At 34.4% G+C, this 23596-nt stretch overlaps 2 protein-coding genes across 2 annotated transcripts; one reads left to right on the plus strand and one right to left on the minus strand.

Annotated features, from left to right (window-relative positions):
* Window positions 1-4278: 4278 nt before the first annotated feature.
* On the plus strand, window positions 4279-9266 carry LOC132036706 (probable protein phosphatase 2C 6). Its single transcript, XM_059427086.1, has 5 exons — window positions 4279-4651; window positions 5964-6341; window positions 7613-7730; window positions 7841-8064; window positions 8599-9266. The coding sequence occupies exons 1-5, from the start codon at window positions 4352-4354 to the stop codon at window positions 9259-9261; spliced, it is 1683 nt and encodes a 560-aa protein (XP_059283069.1). The 5' UTR covers window positions 4279-4351; the 3' UTR covers window positions 9262-9266.
* Window positions 9267-10160: 894 nt separating this feature from the next.
* LOC132037982 (peroxisome biogenesis protein 5) lies at window positions 10161-21209 on the minus strand. The gene is made up of 15 exons (XM_059428694.1): window positions 21066-21209; window positions 19919-20047; window positions 19682-19838; window positions 18995-19188; window positions 18393-18641; window positions 17624-17746; window positions 16171-16332; window positions 15504-15700; window positions 14612-14858; window positions 13549-13633; window positions 12482-12591; window positions 11931-12155; window positions 11243-11308; window positions 10698-10792; window positions 10161-10611 (listed from the first exon to the last, which is right to left on the minus strand). Exons 1-15 carry the CDS (start codon window positions 21177-21179, stop codon window positions 10533-10535), a joined length of 2232 nt encoding a protein of 743 aa, XP_059284677.1. The 5' UTR covers window positions 21180-21209; the 3' UTR covers window positions 10161-10532.
* Between the last annotated feature and the right edge of the window lie 2387 nt (window positions 21210-23596).

Genomic DNA, 23596 nt, shown 5'->3' on the forward strand with positions numbered 1-23596 from the left:
TCAAATGTTATCACGACAGGCGGATTCAATTTGTTATTAAATTCACTGATCACATACTAAGTTCGAAATTTAGTAGATCTCTTAATACATATATAGAGTTTGAGATAAAAATATTGAAATTAGAACTTTCATGCATGAAGTCGAGATCACAAGTCACAATGGTTAGGTCGAAAAGTTTGAGACGGTGTCTTTTTTTACCCTATTTAAAAAAGAGCGATACTTTTATGTTTGAAAATATAATTTCTTTATTTATCTTTAATGAAATACATTTATACGACAGACACATGTTATGACTTTTCTCCAGACAACAAGTTTCTTAAAGATTTTTACTTTTTTTATTTTCTTAGATTTTTTGCTCAATATAACATATTTACATAAAATAAAACGGATGAATTATTAGTTTACTGTTTTTTTTGATAAAAAGATATTTCTCATTGAAACCAAATAAAAACATTTAAAAATTATATACTGGATGTTTGGAAAGGTATACGACAAGGCCTAAGCTTTGAGCTGTCCCCATTATAGAAGTTGACAAGAAGTCCATGGACCAAAAAGAAGAGAAACCGTTAAAGGTTAAAAACATTTGACTAACTAATAGGTAACGTGATAGCTGTGATGGTCAAAATAGATCAAGAATGTAGCTTATAAAATTCTTACACTATACTTGAATTTAGATAGATTTTGGATTTGATTTTTTTTCGTAACCTTATCTCGTTGTTGACATTTTGATCATGATCATTTATAGATAATCAACGCTTTTAGTCATAAGCTAACTTTTGTTCTGTCCGTTCTCTATTTCTTCATTAAAGATAAACTCGTCAACCGGTTCGGTTTCTTGCTGTCTGCCACATTTTTTATAATGACTATATGATATGCATTGAAATTAATTTTTTTTTAAATGAACTATTTCTTGTTGTCATGCACTGTATACCCCCCCAAACTTTTTTTACACTTTTTTCATATATACCCTTCTTCATTTTTATTAATTCACTCTTCTCTTTTCTCAAATCTACAATTATAGTTACTTTGCAACAATTAGCACTTTAAATTTCTCTCAAATAAATATTATGTCTTATTATAGTTTCAATTATTAGTGCAATTATAAGTTGGAGTTAGTGATTTATGATTTGTGGATTTAATATGAGCCTTCACTTTGTTGGAAATTAATCTTTGTAAGTTCCAACTCTATCTTTATTTTTCAATTTAATTTACGCAATTTAATTCTAGTAATTTAATTTATTGCAATTTATTTTCTTGTGATTTAAATTAATTCTATTTAATAATGGCAAAGAGATTTGAAATTTGGTAGTGGTCTTGTTAGGGGTGGGCTTAATGAGATAAACATTTATGGAAAACACCTAATTTAGGTATTGATGTTGGTGGAAATAATTCACTAAGTTCAACAACATTTAGTATGAAATTGATGATGATGATGATAATGATGATAGAGAAAATTTTGAGATGCAATTATATACACAAGACAAACCGCCTAGAACTCGTAAGCCAACCGCTAAAATTTAAAAATTTATGACTAAGGATAGGGAAAGCCAAACAGTTAAATGTACCCTATGTGGACAAGTTTTTGCTTTTAGGCAAGGAAGATGGTAAGGATGATGGAACGGGTACACTAAATGGTCATATGAGAAAGAAACACAAGTCACAATGGTGACGATAGTAAAATTTTTAAGTATGACAAGAAAAAAAGTGTGGAAATGCTAAAATGGTAGCTTATGATTGTTTACCATTTTCTTTTCCTTGTTTGGGGTTTGTTACTTACATTTATAAAAAAGAGTACTTGTACGGATGTTATGTATTTGTATAAAAAATATAGATTTTTTTTTTATTTAATTCTTTAAATTGTAATGTTTCTCTTAATTTGGGTCTTAGTCTTAACAAGTTAGATTTTTTTGCTATTACATGTCATTAGATTGATGATGTTATGCAAAAAAAGAATTATAGCTTTTTTATATGAGGAAGGAAAAGGTCGTCACGATGGAAAAAATTTAGCGGATTCAATGTCTACTATTATGAGATTTTTTAATATTTATAGAAAAACACTTTGTATTGCTTTAGATAATGCTTCTAATAATAGAAACATTGGTCTTTTAAAAAGAGAATTAAAAAAAAATATTTTTCATGTGATGAATTATTTAAGTTAAAGATACTGTGTTTTGACGATTCTATAAAAAGTTAGAGATGCGGTTGCGTTTCTTTTTTGTAATGCTAATGAAACCAAGATTTTAAAAACATTTAGAAAAAATTATATATTGGTATAGGATTCTTTCACAACAAATATAATATTAATAGTGATGATTGGTTAAATTTTACTCATTGGGAAGATGTTAAAGAATGTGTTGAACTCTTAGAAATTTTTTATAATGCAACTCTTTCTTTTTCTAAACAATGTTATCCCTGAAATTTTAGCCTACTTAGCGAAAATAGAGAGTTTTACAAGAGTATAAATATAAACCCGGTTATCAAGGCTATTTTTGATATGATAATCAAAAAGTATTTTTTTCCCATCCCAACTTTATTTATGTTGGGTTCTCTTTTAAATCCTTGTTTATACTAAACATTGACTAGGCAAATTTATACATTTTAGAAATTAATGTGTTAGCTTTGAGTTTAGAAAAGTTTTTACTCATTATTCTAATTTGGAAGATCAAGAACTACTTCTCAAAGTAGCAAAAAGGGTTTGCGGGTTTGTCGCATTTAAAAGTTTTACATTCGTGACTCTTTCTTGTAGTGCAAACTTTGATAAATATAACTTTTATTTGATGCGGCCAAATGTGGATTTTGGATCTTGATGGTGGAAGAAGTACAAGACAAGTCATTTTTTCGAGATAACGGTTCTATATCTCGGAAAGCGCATTTAACTAAGGAAGACGTTGAGACCATATACATATATATATATATATATATATATATATATATATAAGTTATAAGTATATATAGTATACATATAACTTAAACATATATATATATTAATATATATATACTTAAACATATATCTATATATTTATATATAAGTTATATAACCTAAGTATATTGATATATATAAGTATATTCTTACTATATTTTAGTATAACTTCGATAAATATATAAACTTTACTTATAAACTTATATAACATATGTAAATATACCTACAATATACTAATAAATACTATAATATATATATATATACTATAAAAAAAAAAAAAAAAGGGGTTTTGGACTGTTTGAACCGGACCGGTTCCGGTTTTAGGTTCAAACCGATTGACGGGTTTAATTAAAGATATGTCTGAGCTAATTTTTTCCCCTAAATTCGTATTTGATCTTCTTTACTATTTGGCTATAGTATTCCACATTATGTCCTTTTCCACAAAATCCCACGATCGCAAAAAATACACATATATATAACTTCAATCCTAAAAAATACAAGTAGGTTTATCTCCAAAAATAAATACAAGTAGGCTACCAAACATACAAAATTATCATGTAAATATAATCACCTTAACAACCTATCTTTACATAATCTCCATGTGACACTACTTAAAAAAAAAAAAAAAAAAAAAAAAAAAAAAGCCAAAAAACAAAAGGTATTCCATTATTATCTCCAATTATAAAAGTCAGGAGGCAAAGTATCAAATTAAAAACTTAAAAGTAAGTTCCTTAAATTCATAAACTAGTGGGACGTCTTCGTAATTATTAAAACTTAAATAAATGGCGGACTGAGGACCCAAGGAACATAAGTCCAAATTTCACTCAATTCAAATATTATAACTTTTCAAATATTTTAATTTATTTATATAACCTATAGTTGCAAATTTAAAAAATTATATATATAAACAGTTCATAAAAATCTAATACCTACTCACACTTTACACCCTCACCTGAATTAATATCTGTAATTTTTTATTTTTCCATTTGATCCTCATTTTCTTGTTGTTTTCTAGGGTTTGTTAGTTGTAATGTTTTTTTTTTTTTTTTTTTAATAACAATTTGATTATCAGAACCTGTGTTAAACTTTATAACAAGAATGGGAATTTGAGATTTTGTAGTTAAGTTTAGATTTTTACTTGTTTTTTGCAAAAAAAAAAAAAGGGAATTTGCTGTTCTTTAAGTTGTAATGTTGTTTTTTTGTAACAATTTGATTATCAGAACCTGTGTTAAACTTTATAACTAGAATGGGAATTTGAGATATTGTAGTAAAGTTTAGATTTTTTTTTTTTGTTTTGGAACAAATATGGGAATTTGCTATTCTTTAAGTTGTAATGTTGTTTTTCATCACAATTTATAACAAGAATGGGAATTTGAGATATTGTAGTAAAGCTGAGATTTTTATTTGTTTTTTGCAAAAATAAAAATAAAAATGGGAATTTGCTATTCTTCAAGTAAAGGGAAGAGTAGTGAGAAGGAATGTGATGGAAAAAATGAGAGTAAAATGATTGATTTGAAGTTGAGGAAGAGTAGTAGTTCTTCTAATGGTGATTTTAGTACATTTATAAGTAAGTTGAGTGGTGGTGGAGGAAGTGGAGTTATTGGAGTTGAGGAGAGGGGACTTGAACAGATACCGGGAAGGTTAATAGAGAATGGTGGTAGTGGTGTTGCTTGTTTATATACTCAGCAAGGAAAGAAAGGTATCAATCAAGATGCCATGATTGTTTGGGAGGTTTGTTACTTTTAACTCTCTGATGGATAAAATAGTGCATGTATATGTCTCTTTTGTGTTTATTTTTTGCATCTAGTTCATTTGATACCTGCTACCTCGTACCAGTACGAGTTTGGAATGACTCGGTCTAATAAAGCTAGAGAGATGAATTGAAATCACAGGAACTTTTTTCCCTGAAGAGGTCTGTTCCAACTATAGGCTAGAGTGTAAATGTGCATGAATGTCTTAAAATTTGAATCAGCTATTTGTTCCTAAATACGTGAATGTGTATGTAAAAATTGAATTTTGGTGATAATAAGTAGGTGTTCGGACATGAATTTGGTGATATTTTTTTTTTTTAAAAATAGTCTTTGAACTATTTTGAAGTTAAGTTGAAGAAGGGTATTTTCAAATTGAACATATGTTTGGATATGCATTCAATTGAAAAGATGTTGGATTTTTCTGAGGACTTTTTTTTTTTTTTTTTTTTTTACACAGTTTGAGAAAGTGGTTAGAACCTAATTTTCCATACTTGAAAAACTCAACTTCAAGTTGGGACAAAAAACTTGAATACAATGTATAACCAAACAGTTTTTTGAAAAAATAAAAGGTTGAAAAAGGCAAAAAATTTGTATGTCCAAACGGGCCCTAAGTCAGTGTCAAGTATGAATTTAGATTGCTGATTTGAATTGGGTGCTCAAGAATGCAGCTAAGTTTATTTAAAAGATTATGCTTAACGATATCTGCTATAATTGGAACCCAAGAAGTATTAATAGTTGAACCTTCACAGGAGCTCAGCATATAGTGATTAGGAAAGAGTTAAAAGATGACTAATCTGAAAATGGATTAATTTGAAGTTTTTTCCTTCTCTGTTATGGATATTTTCTTCACTCTATTTCGGTGGACATGAGCTTTGGTGCTTGAGTTTCGTTTCAAATTTCCAGACTGCTCTGTTTCTTCTAGTAGTGCCTTTTCATTTGCTTTTGGGTTGTGGCAGCATTGACTGCATCATGTTGGAGGTCATGACTCTAAAAGTTAAATCTTTTAACTGTCTACACATGTTTTTTTGTTCCTATGCTCCTTTAATTCATCAGTTGGGATAGCTGTTTAGCAAAACAAATTTACTGCTGATAACAAAACACCACTCTTCGGAATTTCAGTTGGAGTTCTGCTTCATCTCGTTGACATCATTGTTGAGCATCAAAATTGCATACTAGGAACCATAGTTATTATCTCTTGTATTTCATCTAATCTGCTATTTGTCGCACAATAAATTAATTTGTTCTTGTCTATTGGGTCAGTTTATGACTTGGTTGGAATGTTTCTACAATAGAATTATTGTTCGAGAAGCGATACAATCCTTTGTGGAGTATATGATGGGCATGGTCCTCATGGTCATATGGTTGCACGGAAAGTTCGAGATTATCTTCCAATTTTGCTGCGATCAGAGTGGGAAACTAAATCCTGTGGTGATCAAAATGCTGTATCCGAAAATGGACATACTAATGGAGGCTCACATTTTGACGACATTGTGGATGATGATTTGGTTGAATCAGTGGAAGCTGAGAACAACGAAAAATTCCCAGAAATCCATCTGCCACTTAAGAGGTCAATGTTAAGGGCTTTTAGATCAATGGATAAGGAACTGAAGTTACACCCCTCAATTGACTGTTTCTGCAGCGGTTCAACTGCTGTTACTTTGGTAATGCAGGTAGTTACCATAATTATTTAGCTTCATCTGGAATTGATGCATTTAAAAATAACATAATTTCATTGAGGCTGGAAAAGCAGTGTGGTCCATACTTGTCCGATATGCATGTTTCGTAATGATTATCAATCAAAAAAAAAATATATATATATATATGCATGTTTCGTAATGATTATGCATCAGTATCTAAGTGCATGTATTTATTTTCTTCTTCTGTCAAAAGAAGGATACAATAGTTTCTTCTAGTAATTAAGTGATTCAGTATCTAAATCATAGTTACTTCTACCGGACCTTGGTTTGTAGGCAGACAAGGTAATTACCATATAGTTTGCTTGTTTTTATCTGGATTTCAATCAATTATAGAACATACATAAATATTTTACATAAATATTTTGTAATCACCTAACATTGACTCATAGCTTTTACTTACTGTTTTCTTTTTCCGGCTGAAAAAAGTTCTGTTTGATGTCCATTCTATACTGCATAGTTCGGATCAAACATGAAGCTGTAGTTTATTGATTCCCCTTCTCTTTTCCTTACATTTAAAGACTTCTAACATAATTGTATTATTAATCAAAGATAGATGAAGTTCACTATAAGGAGGAGGACCCTAACTCTATAAAAGTTCGTCTCTCTTTCTGCTTGATGATTTATTTACAGTATGCTTCTTCATCCGTGTTCAATTTGAACTAGGCAAGATTTCATTCTGCATGATGCTGTAAACAGTCTTAGTGGCTTGCACCTTATGATGAACTACACAAACAGTGTTTGATGTGAGCCTTTTTGTTATCATTGTTAATCTTCCAGGATAAGTTGGCTACTGTTTTGAATTCTTGTTTTATGACCCGTATACCTATGCCAATGTGTAGTCATATTCAGTCAGACTTCATTCAAAAAGTATTCTTGTAAACATGAGAATGCATTCCTTTGCTTCTCACTTACTGTCAGAAATGCAGGGCCTTTTCTTTCTTTACCTTGCACATCAAATTGCATGTTAAATGGTTTATTTCCTGATTTATTTAGAATTTACATTGTGACTCTTCCTTAAACAACTGTTTCATGACTTGGCGTGTATGTAAAGTCATGTAGATTTTTGGTTTGATGGATACCTCTTTGACCAGGATGTGATGTTGAAACATTATACTTTCAGAAAAATAATAATGATTGAGTGGGAAGCTTCGCACATGATTCTGCTTTAGCATGATTATTTTTGCATCACTAATTGCTTAGCATCTTGGAAGAGGATAATGACCGATCTTCTCTGGTGTCCTCAGGGCCAGGATATATTTGTTGGTAATGTTGGCGACTCAAGAGCAGTTTTGGCAACAAGAGATAAAGACAACTCTTTAATGGCTGTACAGTTGACAGTAGATTTGAAGCCTAATCTTCCAAGTCTGTTTGTCTATCTCTCTCTCGCTCTTTATCCCCAAACACACGAATGCACATTAGCTATAGTTTATTCCAATTGTTTGAAATCAGTAGTTTTTGTCTTCCTCTTGTAGGAGAAGCTGCTAGAATCCATAAATGTAAAGGAAGGGTTTTCGCATTGCAAGATGAGCCAGAGGTTGCACGTGTGTGGTTGCCAAACTGTGACTCTCCAGGTTTGGCAATGGCCAGAGCATTTGGTGATTTTTGTCTCAAGGATTTTGGGTTAATTTCTGTACCGGATGTGTATTACCACCACATTACTGAAGGGGACGAGTTTGTCCTCCTTGCAACTGATGGGGTATTCTTCTTCTATCTTATGTTGTTTAATCCTAAGGGTGTCAAATGGGAGGGTAGGGCTGAATTTGGATGGGTCAAAATGGGCTGAGTTAATAAATGGGCGCGTTCTTGACCCTCTCAAAAGTTAGTTGTTGGGCTGAAAGTGGGCTAAAATGCGGGTCATAGCCCAACCCTCCCAATTATTACTAAGTTTTAATTTCTTTCATTGTTCTTTTATAATTTTTAGTACCTAATAAGAACCTTTTTTTCTTTATTATGGCTATGTATAACATATCAAGTCTTTTTGAGAATATTTTGACAAAACATCTCATGAGTCAATTTGGATTACATATTAGTCCGAAATAGGTGAGCTAATAATCGGCGGGTCAATAACTAGACCAAACTTGGACTGGATGGGGGAGTTATGTTTTCATGGACTAATTTTGCCACCCCCATTTAATCCTGACTCAACCGTACAGAAAACATACAACATCTTATTCTTTGTGATACCACATTTTCATTTTGGTTTACTAATATTTTGACTTTCTTGATGTAGGTTTGGGATGTCCTTTCTAATAAGGAAGCTGTGGATATTGTGGCTTCTGCTCCAAGCCGTGCAACAGCTGGCCGAGCTCTTGTTGACTGTGCTACGAGAGCATGGAGACTAAAATATCCGACGTCAAAGAATGACGACTGTGCTGTAGTATGCCTTTACCTAGACACCACACCTGTACCTGATGTCAAGGGGATAGAAGGCCAAAATAAGCTGACAAATTCCCCTGAAGTGGAAATTAAGACAAATACTATAGATGGAAATAAGCTGACAAGTTCCCCTGAAGTGGAAATTAAGACAATTACGACAGATGGGAATAAGCTTACCAATTCTCCTGAAATGGAAATTAAGACAAATACTATAGATGGAAATGTTAGAAGATCAGATACTGAAGCTATTTCAACCTCTCAGACTGTCGGTCTTGAAGATCCCAATACTACCAAGGATGATAGTGAGATAGTTCCAGTTGTTGAGTCACTGGAAGAACAACATCCGGGTAAGGGTCTTGGCCAGTCTAAGAGAAGTATAGCTGAGTTCCTTTCAACTGCACAAGACGACGAATGGTCAGCCCTCGAGGGAATAACCAGAGTTAATAGTCTTCTAAGTATTCCTAGATTCTTGTCTGCTGAAAAAAGGTCTAACAGTTGGAGAAGAAAATGGTTATGAGACATCAACCAACGCTTTAATATCTTGAGGTTAATCAAATGCTCTTCACTGGTATCTCCTGCTGCTGTTGTCAAAGATTCTGTAAATGAAACTGATAGGTGTAATAGTATAGCTTTTCGTTTAAATTGCCAAATTAGATGGCCTGAAACTATGTTGCTCTGACCCTCAAAAAAAGTTGTTGCACCGGTTTTGGGCCCTTAAGAAATGGATAGCTTTTGGAGGGTCCGACGCATATCTAGCAACATAGGCCTCTGAAGTAACAGATTGTTGTTGTGCTTTTGGACCATCCACGTTGGCAATTCTTTTTTGGTAGGAAAAGTTGTATTTGCTGCTTAAATTTGTGTACAATGCCATGGAAATGGGTTCAGTAGGAAATGGTTTGGTAGCAAAAGTTGTATTTGCTGCTTGAATTTGTGTACAATGCCATGGAAATGGGTTCAGTAGGACATGGGCTCAGTAGTAGTCTTATCTCATCTACTTCAATTAATTTCCTTTGTTCTGCTATGAGACTTCGGATTCACTTCTGGTAGTGCATTTGGCAATTTGGATTTAGGACATCTAGTTTACCTTACCATTTATCCTGTCCTATATATTGAAAAAGATGAACTTCCGAAACATTTAAGATTTTAACATTTCAGTTTGGTGTGTTTTAAACTTGGTCACTGATGATAAATGGCGTGTACACCTATCGATCATCCATTTACAGCTTCTTTGATATAATTGAATATTTGACCCCTCCTTAACAAAAAAACGTAGAAGATAAAAAAAAAAAAAAAAAAAAAAACAGTGTCATCATGATGATAGATAACAGGATCTTGACGAGCATAGGTATCTGGAATGAATTGAGAACTGCCCTGGCCGACACCAAAAGGAAAAGACATTTCATGAGACATGACAACTTGTACAATTATACATCGCTTGTTATTACATTTCTGCTCTCTTTGCAGCTTTGTATCCACCCCACCTTCTCAAAAGTTTATTATTCATTACATTGTTATTTCTACAATACAATATGACAGAATACTTCTGGACGAATAATTTTGACAATATGCTAGCTCCAGACCATAATCAAATCCGGGTTAATTTTGTGGTGAAATGGATGCTTGATCTTCTAATCTCAAGGGGATAAATAACATAGGCTTGCAGGCGTTGAGGGACAAAAGCAGCGAATATAATAATGCAAATCAAGTTCACAAGGCTAACGAGGGTGTGAATCGTGTTGTATGCTCTAAAGAAGAGGGAAATCCAACTTTCCTAAAGCGCAATGTATATCACAGGGGAAATTCCTTCTGGAGAACATCAAGATTCCGCGAGTCACATGCTTCCAACATATCATTTCGAGATGCACAGCTGCCCAACAAAATAGTACCAAAGAACAAATCAGTTAATGATCTGCAACACATAGAGCAACATATGGAATTTCATCATGTGTTTACCTCAGAGATATTCTCAAATATTGCCAGGCGTTATCCGCCTTGGGATTCATTGCTAGTGCTCTGACATAATAACGGATGGAATCCTCATACATACCCTGTATGCAAAGGAATATATTTGGAATTATACTCCATGCACTTATATAAACAAATTTAAACAAAATACGTTCGAGATATAAAAGAAAATTTATTTTTTTCAAGATGAAAACAGGTCACAGCAAGCACAGTGAATAACAATCTGGAACAGGAGTGAGGATGTTGCAATTAGATGTCTCTTTGCCTTCTTTGGCTCTGGGAAACTATTGATATAAAACTACTTCATGATTAGCATTAAGGAATTCATCTAGAACAACAATTAACAGAGGGATAACTACCAAAATGATCTGATCAACTGCGCAGATATTACCAGACTCACAACCAAAGTTCAAAAAAACAAGCTTACTACTATTAACTTGGGAATGAGGCGTAGCCTGAGAACACAAATAAAAAGAACTACATAAAACATGCTACAAGTGTGGTTTATAACTTCCAAAGGCATAGAAAATCACCTGGTTGGCATAACTGATGCCCATGTTAGCCCATGCACGTACATAGTTAGGCTTTATATCTAGCGCCTGAGAAGTAAAATTGAAATGTCAATAAATTGATTGTTCTTCAGAAGAATATATATATATATATATATATATATATGCACACGCATAGAAGATTGATGATACAAAAGCATAAGGCAGCATATGTGACAAAAACTAATGGTGAGGATCTACCAAAAACTTTTCCTTCTCTCAAAACAGTAAAGCCACAGCTCCATGCATAAGATATTATATTTACTCTATAGGACTAATACATCTACAAGGAGTTCAAATACACATCTAAGTGACTAAGAAGCATTCAAACAAGTCTTTAAAAGATTCAGGTCCAAGATAGCCACAACAAGCCCATCTGATCGGTAACATCTTTCAGTTCAACACACTATCATACTACTATCAGTCCCGGGGCAGTTACATCGTAAAAATTGCAAAGAGTGCTAAGAATAAGCACACACTCCCTAACTGTATTGTATAGAAGTAAACTTGTATTAGCAGGATATGCAAATAAAACTTGTATTAGCAGGATATCCAAATAAAGGTGCCTTCTTGTAAGGTTGTAAATTAGCAACAAGGTTAACATATCCAAGCAGATTCACCATCGTATGCCCAAAATAGAGGAAAATGAGTATTCATTAGCTGAGAAGACTACCTGCTGATAAGCCATTATTGCATCAGCACTCTGGACACTATTAGCTTGTGTTGCACCAAGCTTATTCCAGAGTGAGTAGTCCCTAGGTTTGAGCTCTAGTGCTGTCTTAAAAGACTCAATAGCTTTGTCATATTCTCTTGATAGATTGTATAACACCCCAAGTACTATGTGTACGTCAGCATCCTCAGGTGCCATTTGAGCTGCATCCGTAAACAATCTAGCTACCTGTATCACATCAAAATAAACATCTCAGTTCATTTATAAATCCCATGCTATGGCCTCCTCCCATTCTCCAATCCCGACAAAAGAAAAGGACGACGAAGAAGACTAGAAGGAGAAAGCGAAAGGCAAAGGCAAGAAAGAGCTGCAATAAGTAGATTGGCCACAATAGTGAAAACTAGAGTTACATTTTAGGACTTTCAAGTTTAAAATGAACCCTAAACAACATTCAGCAATTGGTATACTTCAGCTTCGTATCCAACCTCAGGTATCTATGAGAAGGAGAACATGGGAGAAGAAGGTAGGAAGACAAGCTAAATAAGGAGTCTTACATCAGCATGATAGAAAGAAGCAGGCTGTTCCTGAGGGGCAATACTCCCATACTTCGGGTGGTGGCGTAACCAACTATACAAATACTTCAATGCAGCTTGTTGCTCCAGCTCTGGACATTTAAAAAATAAAATAAGTAACGCTTTCTGAATATGCTAAAATTAGTAATCCTTAAAAGATAAAATTACAGACTACGCGTAAAATCAGGATATCTACAAGATCCCATAAAAAGTCACTCTCTTGATGCCGTTGTGTTTTGCCTAATTATGCTATTTTGCTTATCACGGAGCAAACATTTCAAAAACTCAGATTGAGGCTACAAAAAGCAATAAATCTAGAGGACGAAATAATAATGTGAATGTAATCAAACTTTAAAGCCACTACAAAACAAAATTGCCTCAATGCTTCACATCACAATAACATGAATATATTAACTAAACAATAACACTCTTGCTCTGTTTTATGATACTTCTGGTGTTCGGGCCAGCTTGCACGCACCTCGACTAATTCCACGGGATACCTGCCACCTCCCACCAGCAACACGTACCATATAACTCTATCCACCAAGGCTAGGACAGATGGGAAGAATCACCTAGTAGTATTTTTGTCTCTGTTGGGATTTGAACCTGAGACCTCATAGTTCTCCCACTTCATTGACCACCAGGCCACACCTTTGGGTGCAATATATTAAATAAAAAAGGAATTTCTCTTGCTCTTCTATTTATGAAGTTTCTAAATTACAATTAGCAATCATTTGTAGGAACCTTAACACATAAGTGGCAATGAAGTTTGAATAGAGCAGAAGCTTCAAGCACCACTAAATCAATATCCTATAAAAATTTAGGCTGATCTATTTTTTCCAATATGAACCCCAGACCCAGGCCCTCCCCTCCAAGAGTCAACGATGCCTTTTTCCACTTTGCTCCCATGTGTGACACGATATTCTAATTTCTTGGTTGAAGGTGGATGGTCCTTTCTACTATGCTTCCCTCACTTATCAAAATTAGGCTCATCTACCACAATTTCTCACTTGAATTAATAAGAAATCTCTATCGAACTAACTACTTACCATTTGTATGACTTACTCCAAGGGAGAGAAGAACTTCCAGATTTGCGGGATCAGCCTCCTGTGCCCGCATCATAGCAGCTATAGCCTGTGAAAAAGATGATTATGGTGTTATGCTTACCAACAAATTGAGCTGAGCATTAGTGACTCAAAAAACTCTAGACAGAAAAGGACTCTGAACCACTAAACATATCAAAATGCATCACTATTGCATCAACTCCCCCACATTTGCTTCAAGCGTTTAAATGGTTAATGCTACTTATGAAATCAATTATTTGCAGTATTAGGTGATTTCCGATCAAACAGCAAAAGATGGGAGAACTCAATTCACACAATTCTTCAGGCATCACAGACCATTATAACAATGGAACAACTAAACTCATAAGTTCAATTGGTGAAACGGTCTAATAGAGATTAAAAATCAAAATTTTAGAATGGATAACGGCTTGCAGATTCAAGGGTCTATTATGCCAAATACTATTTGGCAACCCAACAAATAAATAGAAGGTAAACTTGTGTCAAGAAAAAAGGATCAAAAACTTGGTAGCGAACCCTCCTTACAATGTTATCTAATCGTATGTATGGTACTTCTATCATTCAACAAGAACCAGACAGGCAATTTAGGCTCTTGACCATCTCAGGATATCTAGAGGCTTCCGGGTTGTATCATTATTTTTTTGAAATTGGTGATGCTGTTTCCTCAGCATGCTTCATGCTGGAAACCTTCAACGGGGAAAAAAAGGAAAGAAGATAATACCTACAGAGATCCTAACAACTCTACAAGATAAATAATAAAGAAAAGACCTTGCCTTATAATCAAGTATGTCAATATTTTATAACCTCCTCTTCATTTATAACCAACGGAGAAGTTTATTTTTTATAACCTCTTCTTGTAATAGAAAATCTTTAATTTGGAACACTGAGAGAATAGAAACGCAGTTACAGACTTACAGTTCATCAACCACTCACAGGAATATGATCCTTTTGCAGATAAAACAACATATGGAAAAGATTCAAAAAAGATACAGAAAATCAGTGAATGAAGAATGGTTAAACTAATATTAACCTGTTGATCATCATCGTTTTCAGCATGTGCTATGCCAAGTAACCTCCAACCCTCAGCATTTTCAGGGTTCTTCAAGACTTCAGCCTCCAAAGCAAGAACTGCTTCACTTAAGAGACCCTTCCGGAACAGTTCTTGCCCTTCTTTTAGAGGGTTAGGATGACCAACATAAGGGTTCATATCAGAGAACACATAAACTCCCCTTGACGCGTCTGATTGCTGCTTGAGAGCAGCTTGCTCGTTCATATACCTGTTGGAAGATGGTAAAACCAAGCACATAAGGGAAATGCATAAGCCTTGCATAGCAGTACACAAAAGCAGAAGAAACAACGGATATGAATAGAGTTGCCAATTTCTGCCATGAAAAGGCTGATAAAAAAATCAAATGAAGGAAATGAGAAAATAGAGGGAAAAAGCCTCAGAAAGAGAGAGTAACTAACAGGGATTTTTAGGGGATAAAATGAAAGGAAGGGCAAAGAAATTCCTTTGCCCATTTCAAAAATTATAAAAAGGCCGAAGAATAAGAAAAGACAGACATGACGGATGAAAAGACATATTAGTGATTTTTTTATCACTAATATGTTACCAATCTCCAAAAAAAAATAAAAAATAAAAAAAAAATTAGTATTTGGAAAAGTCTATATATTATTCAATTTGTTTGAACCTATTTCCTTTTTGGCCAAAATGAATGACCTCTTTCTATATATGAATGATTATACCACACAAATTTTCAAGACTTATTTTGAATCAAAACTCTTTCTTAAAGATCAAATCCAAATGGGTTCATATAAATTGAAGGAGGGAGTATTATAAATGGAATACCAGATAATTCATTTTTTTTTTTTTTGGGTAAAGACCAGATAATTCAAATTTTCTTGAGCATGGAGAAACTTACTCATCATAAGCCTCTGCCCAGCCATCAGCAGCGGTTTCACCAAACGCTCCTTCGGCAATTTGACGCCCAAATTCATCCGCCCAATCATCATTCACGTTCAACTTTGAAAATTCATTTACCCACTCGTTATTTACATCTCCATGCTGCTCACGTTCAGCAGAAAACTCATTCACCCACCCTTGTGGTCCACGAGAAAGCTGAAAACAATAGATGAAATGTGCAACTATTAATGTGAAAGGACTTAGACCTCATAACATGTTCAAGGAAATTCATCAACAACAATCATGTTTCAAAGCGCATCTATTAGCTGTTCTCTGCATAGAGTAATAACAACTGCTGCAAAACTACTCAACAATTTAACAAGGAAATCCCCATCATACTCTCATTAATAGAGAATCCACTATATATATATATATAGCAGACAACACAATTAGCAAGAGGAAATAGCAAGTTTAAATCAGCTCAAAGCATCTCAGGTAAGAAATTTCCAGGTTCAACAGCTTTTAGCGCATCTCATATTCATAAGATCATAGACAAGACATTTTTTTTTTTTTTGGAGAAACGATCATAGACAAGACATAATCCACAACTTCTGGGATAAGATCAACTCATTCAGTGTCTTAATCCAAAAAGAAAAAGATCAACACATGCAATGACTTGTACTTGCCTCCTCATGTGCAAACTGGTCAGCCCATGTTTGACCTCCATTATGCTGTTGTTCATATTCTGCTGCCCAATCCCCAGAAGAAACAGCAGGCTTGAATTGATTTTCTTCAATAGTAATTTCACCACGACTCATCTTGGATACAAATTGGAGAAATTTGGAATTCTACATGAATTGTTAAAACAGTCATATATGTACTAGTGAAAGTACAAATGCAATAAGTAACTATCCAAAATGAACCAAAGAACAGAAATATTTATCTGCTAACATCTCCTTCACTCGATATGTTCTACCAATTTTAAACAACCCTCATTAGATAGCAAGTACGTCTTTTGTGGTGCTTCAGGTTAGCAATCAGTTTCTGATTTATTTCAAGTAGTTGCCATCTCCTGATACAGGCGCCTGTGTGAGCTAGATCATTGCTGGACCTAAGCCCGAAAAGGAGGTGGTTTGTGGTAGGAAGGCAGCCCGCCAGCGCAAAACTAGTCTATTTAGTAATGAATCCTCACATTGCAGATATCATTGGGACGTATTCATCTAGGCACACGTTACATCGGCACCCGGGTGTGATGAAAAATAAGCAAGGTGTTCCATCACATCACCGCCTGGGTGTGACGGAGTATGAGTAAGGGTTCCCACACCATGGACAGCTATGGGTAAAGAAGTTAGTTCCACCACATCAGCTCCAGGTGTGGTGCAAAATCACCAAGGGTCCCCATATCATGGATGCGGACGAGTGTGGGTAAATAAGCTAGTCCCACCTCATCCATGCGGATGTAGTGCAAAACTAGAAAGTTCTGCATCGTGGATGGATGAGGATAAATAAGCTAGTTCAAGAGAGAGGGAATAGTGGATGGATTCGGGTAAGCAGCTGGAATATAGGTTCTTTGGCGAGAAAGTCTATGGGAATAGTGGATACCTTAATAAAATGTGGAGACTTGAAATCACATGCCTGCAGAAAACTAAATGGACAGGGCAAAAGGCTAGAGAGGTAGGTAACAGAGGACATAAATTATGGTATTGTGAGAGTGATGAAAATAGGGATGGGGTGGGAATTATAGTAGAACCAAGACCTAGGGATAAGGCTGTAAAATAAAGCAAGCTGGGGATAGGATTATCTCATTTACTCTTGTATGGGGAAATGAGAGAATCAATGTTATAACTTATAAGTACATATGCTCCACAAATTGGATTAGTTTGTGGAATCTAAGACTAAATTTTGGGAAATATGGACGCTTTAGTTCAAGGATTCTAGGCAACCAACATATCTTTATAGGGGGAGACCTATACGATCATGTGGATAAAGATAGTGAACGTTTTGACTGAGTACGGGAGGGATATGGTTGTGGCAATAGGAATGATGAAAGAAAGACTATCCTAGAGTTCATTTTAGCCCAAGACTAGTTACAGCTAACAATATTTTGAAAAGAAAATTCCCAAAGACTTGGCACCAAACCTGAAATTTCGGGTCATTGTTTTGAGCTAATGTGTGAGCCAACATACGTGTTTGCTCCATGGCTGCTAGGTTAGGAATATTTGCACCTCTCATTTGACCAATCATTCCAAGTTGGGATTGCTCCTGCAATAGTTAGAAATTGTACCCATAAACAAAAAAAAGATCACAAAGAAAGATGGGAGCGAGATAAAGGGAAATTGGAGAGAGAGGGTAGCAGACATCATCAGGCCCACTTTGAGATGTATGTTATATCAGTCACAACAAATTAAAAAGATGAAATACATTAGCGTTAACGTGTTGTCTGTGCGTTCTCCCTGATATTTGAATACAAGCTACTCTGTGCTACTTCTCTCTCCGAGACTGTGAGTGCGCATAGCTGTGCATGTATGTTTCTCACTTGCTTCTATAAAGGATGTGTTAGTCCATAACTGCTAAAGAATGCAAATGCTCTAAACATAATTAGTATGATATCTCTCCCCCCCACCCCAGCCCCCATCCCCTCATGTGTCCATCCACACGAAATTGTTCTCTTTAAAGAACCTGGATGCATTTTGTTCAGAAGTTTAATCTGACAGCTTAATAGAACTCATATCCAAGTTATACGTTTTCTTTTGGGTCTTTCCAGTAAAGATCCAAATTATTCTATGATGAATCTAATTCCACTAAGCATGACAATATTCATAAAGGTAGACTTTTCTCCTCTTTTTCATTCCCCCCTTGACCAAAATGCAACCCCACCTTATACAAGAGTGTAACAAAACTTTCTTACATGCTCAAATTCAGATGCCCAGCCATTAGCACCATGTTGTTGTTCAAATGATTGGACCCAAGAATTGGGGTCAGCATGTCCTACTCGGTTCTGTGCAAACTCATTAATCCATCCATCTGCAACATGAGGGGCAGGTTTCATAGCTAAGGACTCATTCCAATACTCCTCAAGCTCAGGATATCTTCCAGGCACCGGGCCCCTTGCCCTAACATGATTATCAATTTCTAAAGATGATAATAGAGCATTAACCTGATGAATAAGATAGTTGGGTTAGTTATAGAATAGTTATAGGAAGACAAAATAGATAAACAACAGAGAGCACAGACATATTTCGGCACATTTGAATAACTGAAGGACCAAAATTAACCCAGTACAGTATTACTGTTGAAACAATACTCTTTCTTAAACTTCGTGCCTAGTCTCATATAAAATGGGACAGAGGGAGTACCATATTAGATTTCCAATTCACATAAAGATAAATTTGTTACAAAAGACTGGAGAACTTTTGTTTCATGGATATCAGAAATAGTTTAAAAACTAAGACTGAATGATAGTACCTCAGTGTCATTAATTGAGTAGCATTACATGGCTAGAAACCAAACCTGTCCATGTATGAAGTCTTCACTTTTATCAGCAAAAAAATGCCGGGCCATGATAGTGCTACGGTCACGTATGCATTGCTTGTCACCTTCTGATAAACCTAATAATGGCAGTGAAGCAGGACGAAACGGAACCCCACCATGACTGCTGTTGACAAACGAGTGCAGAAAGCTGGACAAAACTTGTTGTGGAGGCCCTAGATTGGGGAAAGGAATTCAGAACTCATATGAACATACAACAAAGTGTGTGAAATTAGTTCCTCAAACATCATACTATACTATTTCCTTCACACATATTTGCAATCACCGTCCCCATAGCTTATAGATGTTCACTAATTATTCATCTTTTTTTAAAGGACAGCACCAAGTTGGAAATGCCAAATGCGATCTAAGTGCAAGTTCAATCTTTTCTCAAATTTGCCTTTTAACTAGACGGTAGAAGATATTGTTTTATTCTAAGGCAAGGATATCTATCGTGTCCTTTGAAAAGTTGAAGCACAATAAATGAACTCGTATAGGCTTTTCCGCAATCAAATATGAGTAGCTTAGCACCCTACTCCCCCACCCCCGCCTCTCCCTCTTTTATTATAGGTTTTTGTGCCATAGTCACAAATACACACAACGACCGGGTTGCATACTATTCATATTCAAATTCATCAAAAGTAATGATTGAAGACTGTTTAGTGTTACCATTCAAATCTGGTTGAAGCCGGGCATGCTCCAAAGGGGTATTTGTCATGTTCTGACCTCCATGAGCGAAAGGAAGTTGAGGCCTTTGTATCTCATCCCAAGCATCAGACAGCCTATTTTGATCTGCAGAACGAAATCCTTGAAGGAATTGGGAACCCTGAGAAAGTTGTATTACAAGTGAGTAATGCATTCACAAGTGGATCCCTCCTTAACCCACAAGCATCTATATACATTAACCTGAATATTAGGCTGAAGTGGATGTTCAAACTCTGATCCTGGAAGTGAGACCAATGGTTGTTCAACACCCCCAAGGAAGTTGCCATTGGATGATGTATTTACTGATGTAGGGATCTCTTTGAGCCTTTCCTGTAAGAGAGACGAACCATTAATCAAGTTAATGTAAGTCCATAACACATCTACACGCAATACATCTTGACTCTGAAACGTCATTTAAGCCATCCAAACTTAAATTTGTGTCTTTCTGGGGCTATTTCTGTCGACAAAATTGTTCAATATAAGCAGCTTGCATTTATTATGCTTTAAAAATAACAAATACACGGATGAAGCTTCAACCGAGAATAAATATTGCCACTATTAGAATGGACTAAACTCAACTGCAGAGATTCACAATTAGCAAATCAAACTAATCCATCAGCAATTTACTTGAAAAACGTATCAACTAGCTAGAAAAACATCTGTGAACAAATTTCTTCGTCTATGAGATTACATATCAATCAATCAAGTACAACAGCACCTTAATCCCAAAAATATATATCCATTTCGGTCTGAATTCAGTATTAATAAGCTGCTTGCTTATCTTCAAAAATACCAAATTCCCAGTCGTGAATTATCCGAAGGTTTACTCTGTTGAGAATATATAGGTGCTTCAACCCAGAATAAATGATGTCCCAATTAGAATCGACTAAAATCAACAACATAAAGCTCCGCGCAGATTTGCAATTAAAATCGAACTAATTCGTCAGCAATTTACATGAAATAGGTCATTAACAAGTAGTGAAAGTATATCAATCAATCAACTGCACCTTAATCCCAATAATACACATCCATTTCGGTCCAAATTCAGTATTAATAAGCTGCTTGATTATACATGCTTCAAAAATACCACAGTTAAAGCTCAACTACATAAAGCTTCGAACAGATTCACCATTAGCAAATCGAACAGATTCACAATTAGCAATTTAATCGAACACGTATCGAACAACTAGCTAGAAAAACATAGGTGAACGAATTTCTTCGTCTATTAGATGTATTTCAATCAATCAACTACAACTCCCAACAATATACACCAATTTCAGTCCGAATTCAGTTTTCATAAACTGTTTGTTTATACTATGCTTTATTAGAAGAGAGAATTATGAGTTACCTGAGTTTTAGATGAAGAGCCGACAAGTGCGTTAGCAAGAGCACCAAGTGGATTATTAGAAGATGATGTTTCCCCACAACTTGGAGCACCGGTTACCAAGTCTCTCATCGCCATCACTTTCTTCTAATTTATTTTCTTCCCTATACGATAATTGTAGGGGATTCCTAACCGAAGAGGTGTAGTAGAGTTGTTGTGTTGTGTGTGTATAGGGAAGGGAGTTCGTGATTATTTTTGTATTTGTATTATTAGTGTGGTGGTGATGGTTAGGCGATAATGGCCAAAGATTGAGGTTTGGTCGTTTCTATCCGCTACCATATGGGGAAATGTGACCGGGTGTTCTACTCTTGGCCCTACCATACGCTCATTGGAATTAATTATTACGCGGCTGGTAAATTCATGTGAAATGAGACTGGTAAATTGTACCTATTTTTTTAATCAAACCCAACATGTTTATCAACTGGGGTTTATCAACCGGGGCCAATTTAAGCAGTAAATTTGAGCCACGTGTAATATTTTATGTATATATTTTCTAAAATTGGTATAATAATATCTATTGGAACATATAATACAAAAAGGCTAAATAGGGCATTTGGTTAAAGGTTGAGTTATTTACTTAAAGAACTAGGAATCAATTTTGTGGTGAACCATATTTTAAAAATCCTAAATTCGCCTATGTCATCAACTAGTATAACTTGCAAATAACATTTGTTATTAAAATAACTTTTATAATTATATTTGTAAATCACATTTTGAACTGGACTTATTTGAATTGAAGCTCAAAATGTATGAGCTTCAGACACAAATTTCATGATTTGCACAAAGTCCTGAATTATATAAACATTTTATCTAAAATTTGTTTGCATAGGCAATATACCAAATTTCAAACATAATTTGTAACTTCGTGCAATTTTAATTGCGTTTATCAGAAATTGATTTTTAAAAAGTTAAATTACGAAACATTATGCATTTGTGACTATAGCTTAAATGTAAAAATCCTGAAATCGAATACCGTGCATCTCCCCCAAAAATAATAGCATCTAGAAAGCATAAAACAAGTAGAGCCACACCGAAAATTTAAAATGTATTTTTTTCAAAGAAAATCACAAAAATAATTCATTATGTTTGGCGATAAGTTCAAAATGATCCCTTAAATATACCTTTGAAATGTTTTAGCCTAAATTTGCTAAAAACGAGCACTCTTGGTTTATCAAATATTTATCACACTACGGTTGTTAGATTTGATAAGAGTTGTGAATTCTTTTTGTAACTAGAAATACCAAAAATGCCTCGTTAACTCTCAAAAATCACTAAACTTGCCGTAGACAAAAAAAATAAAAAAAAAGAAGATTAAAAGTAGCTAAAAATGCACCTCAAAAAGCTGCCCCAAACTCTATAAATATTTCAAAAATAACATAAACTATATCTTCAAATGTGAATCGATGCAACATCTTTTCTTCTTCTTCGCAATTCATGTTAAATTTAACAATCATAATTTATTAAATATTTGATCAAACTAAAAAATACTGATTTTTGATAAATATGAAGGATCAAAATTATGCAAAAGAACCTATTCCGAACCAATTTTTCTTCTGCTCCTTTTCTCATATTACTACTATATATAAGGGTAAACTTAGGGACTTTTGTAGTCCTCACAAGAATTTTAAAAAAATTTTAAACTTTTTAATTAATTATTTTTAAGTCCTAATCTTATTTATTTAAGTCAAATTTATTTTTTATTTTTTGTTTTTAAGGTCTACTTTTCAAAAGCTATCGAACCTCCTATCTCATTTTTCATGTTCTTTGATTTTCTGTTTGGTGCTCGATATCCGCACTGGCACCTTTCAATTAATTCGTATAATTTGCACCGTATCGCGCCCATTCGGGGAAGCGCTCCCTCCAAAGATTTTTTTCCATATCCATGTTCGAACCCCTAATCCCTAATTAAGGGAGGAGGAGCCTCCATCCGCCGCACAAGTTAAATTATGTATTTGTCTTAAAAGTTCATTAACTATGTATATAGATTATTTATTTAGAACTAAATAACTTCGTAAAATTAGGATACATAATTTATAAATGTAAATTACGCTCCGCATTTGATTTGAAGTAGATAATTTCATCAAAATGGAAGTTAAAATATTAAAGGAGTGAATGAAAGTTTTGCTTTCATATATATGAAAATATACTTATATGAAATTTAACTATTACTAACGTAATTTACGCATGACTACAAATGGTATATGATTATTGTTGTTGTTGTACACTTGTACTAATACAAATTATATTTCTTTAATTAAAAAAATCTATTTTTATATTCGTTTGGGCCGGCCAACGACGGCCTCACATAACTAGTTATATATAGTAAGTGCAAGAGGAACGAACACAGCTAGCCCCTCCTTGTACCCACCGCTTTTCAAATTAGACCCGCAGTGAATATTTGTATACCAAAAGTCATATAACTCGTACACTTTATTCAACTATTTTTATATATTCCATGTAGACATATGTCATAATACTCTTAATATTTATTCTCT

This window comes from Lycium ferocissimum, chromosome 11 (genome assembly GCF_029784015.1).
Source record: "Lycium ferocissimum isolate CSIRO_LF1 chromosome 11, AGI_CSIRO_Lferr_CH_V1, whole genome shotgun sequence".
Lineage (NCBI taxonomy): Eukaryota > Viridiplantae > Streptophyta > Magnoliopsida > Solanales > Solanaceae > Lycium > Lycium ferocissimum.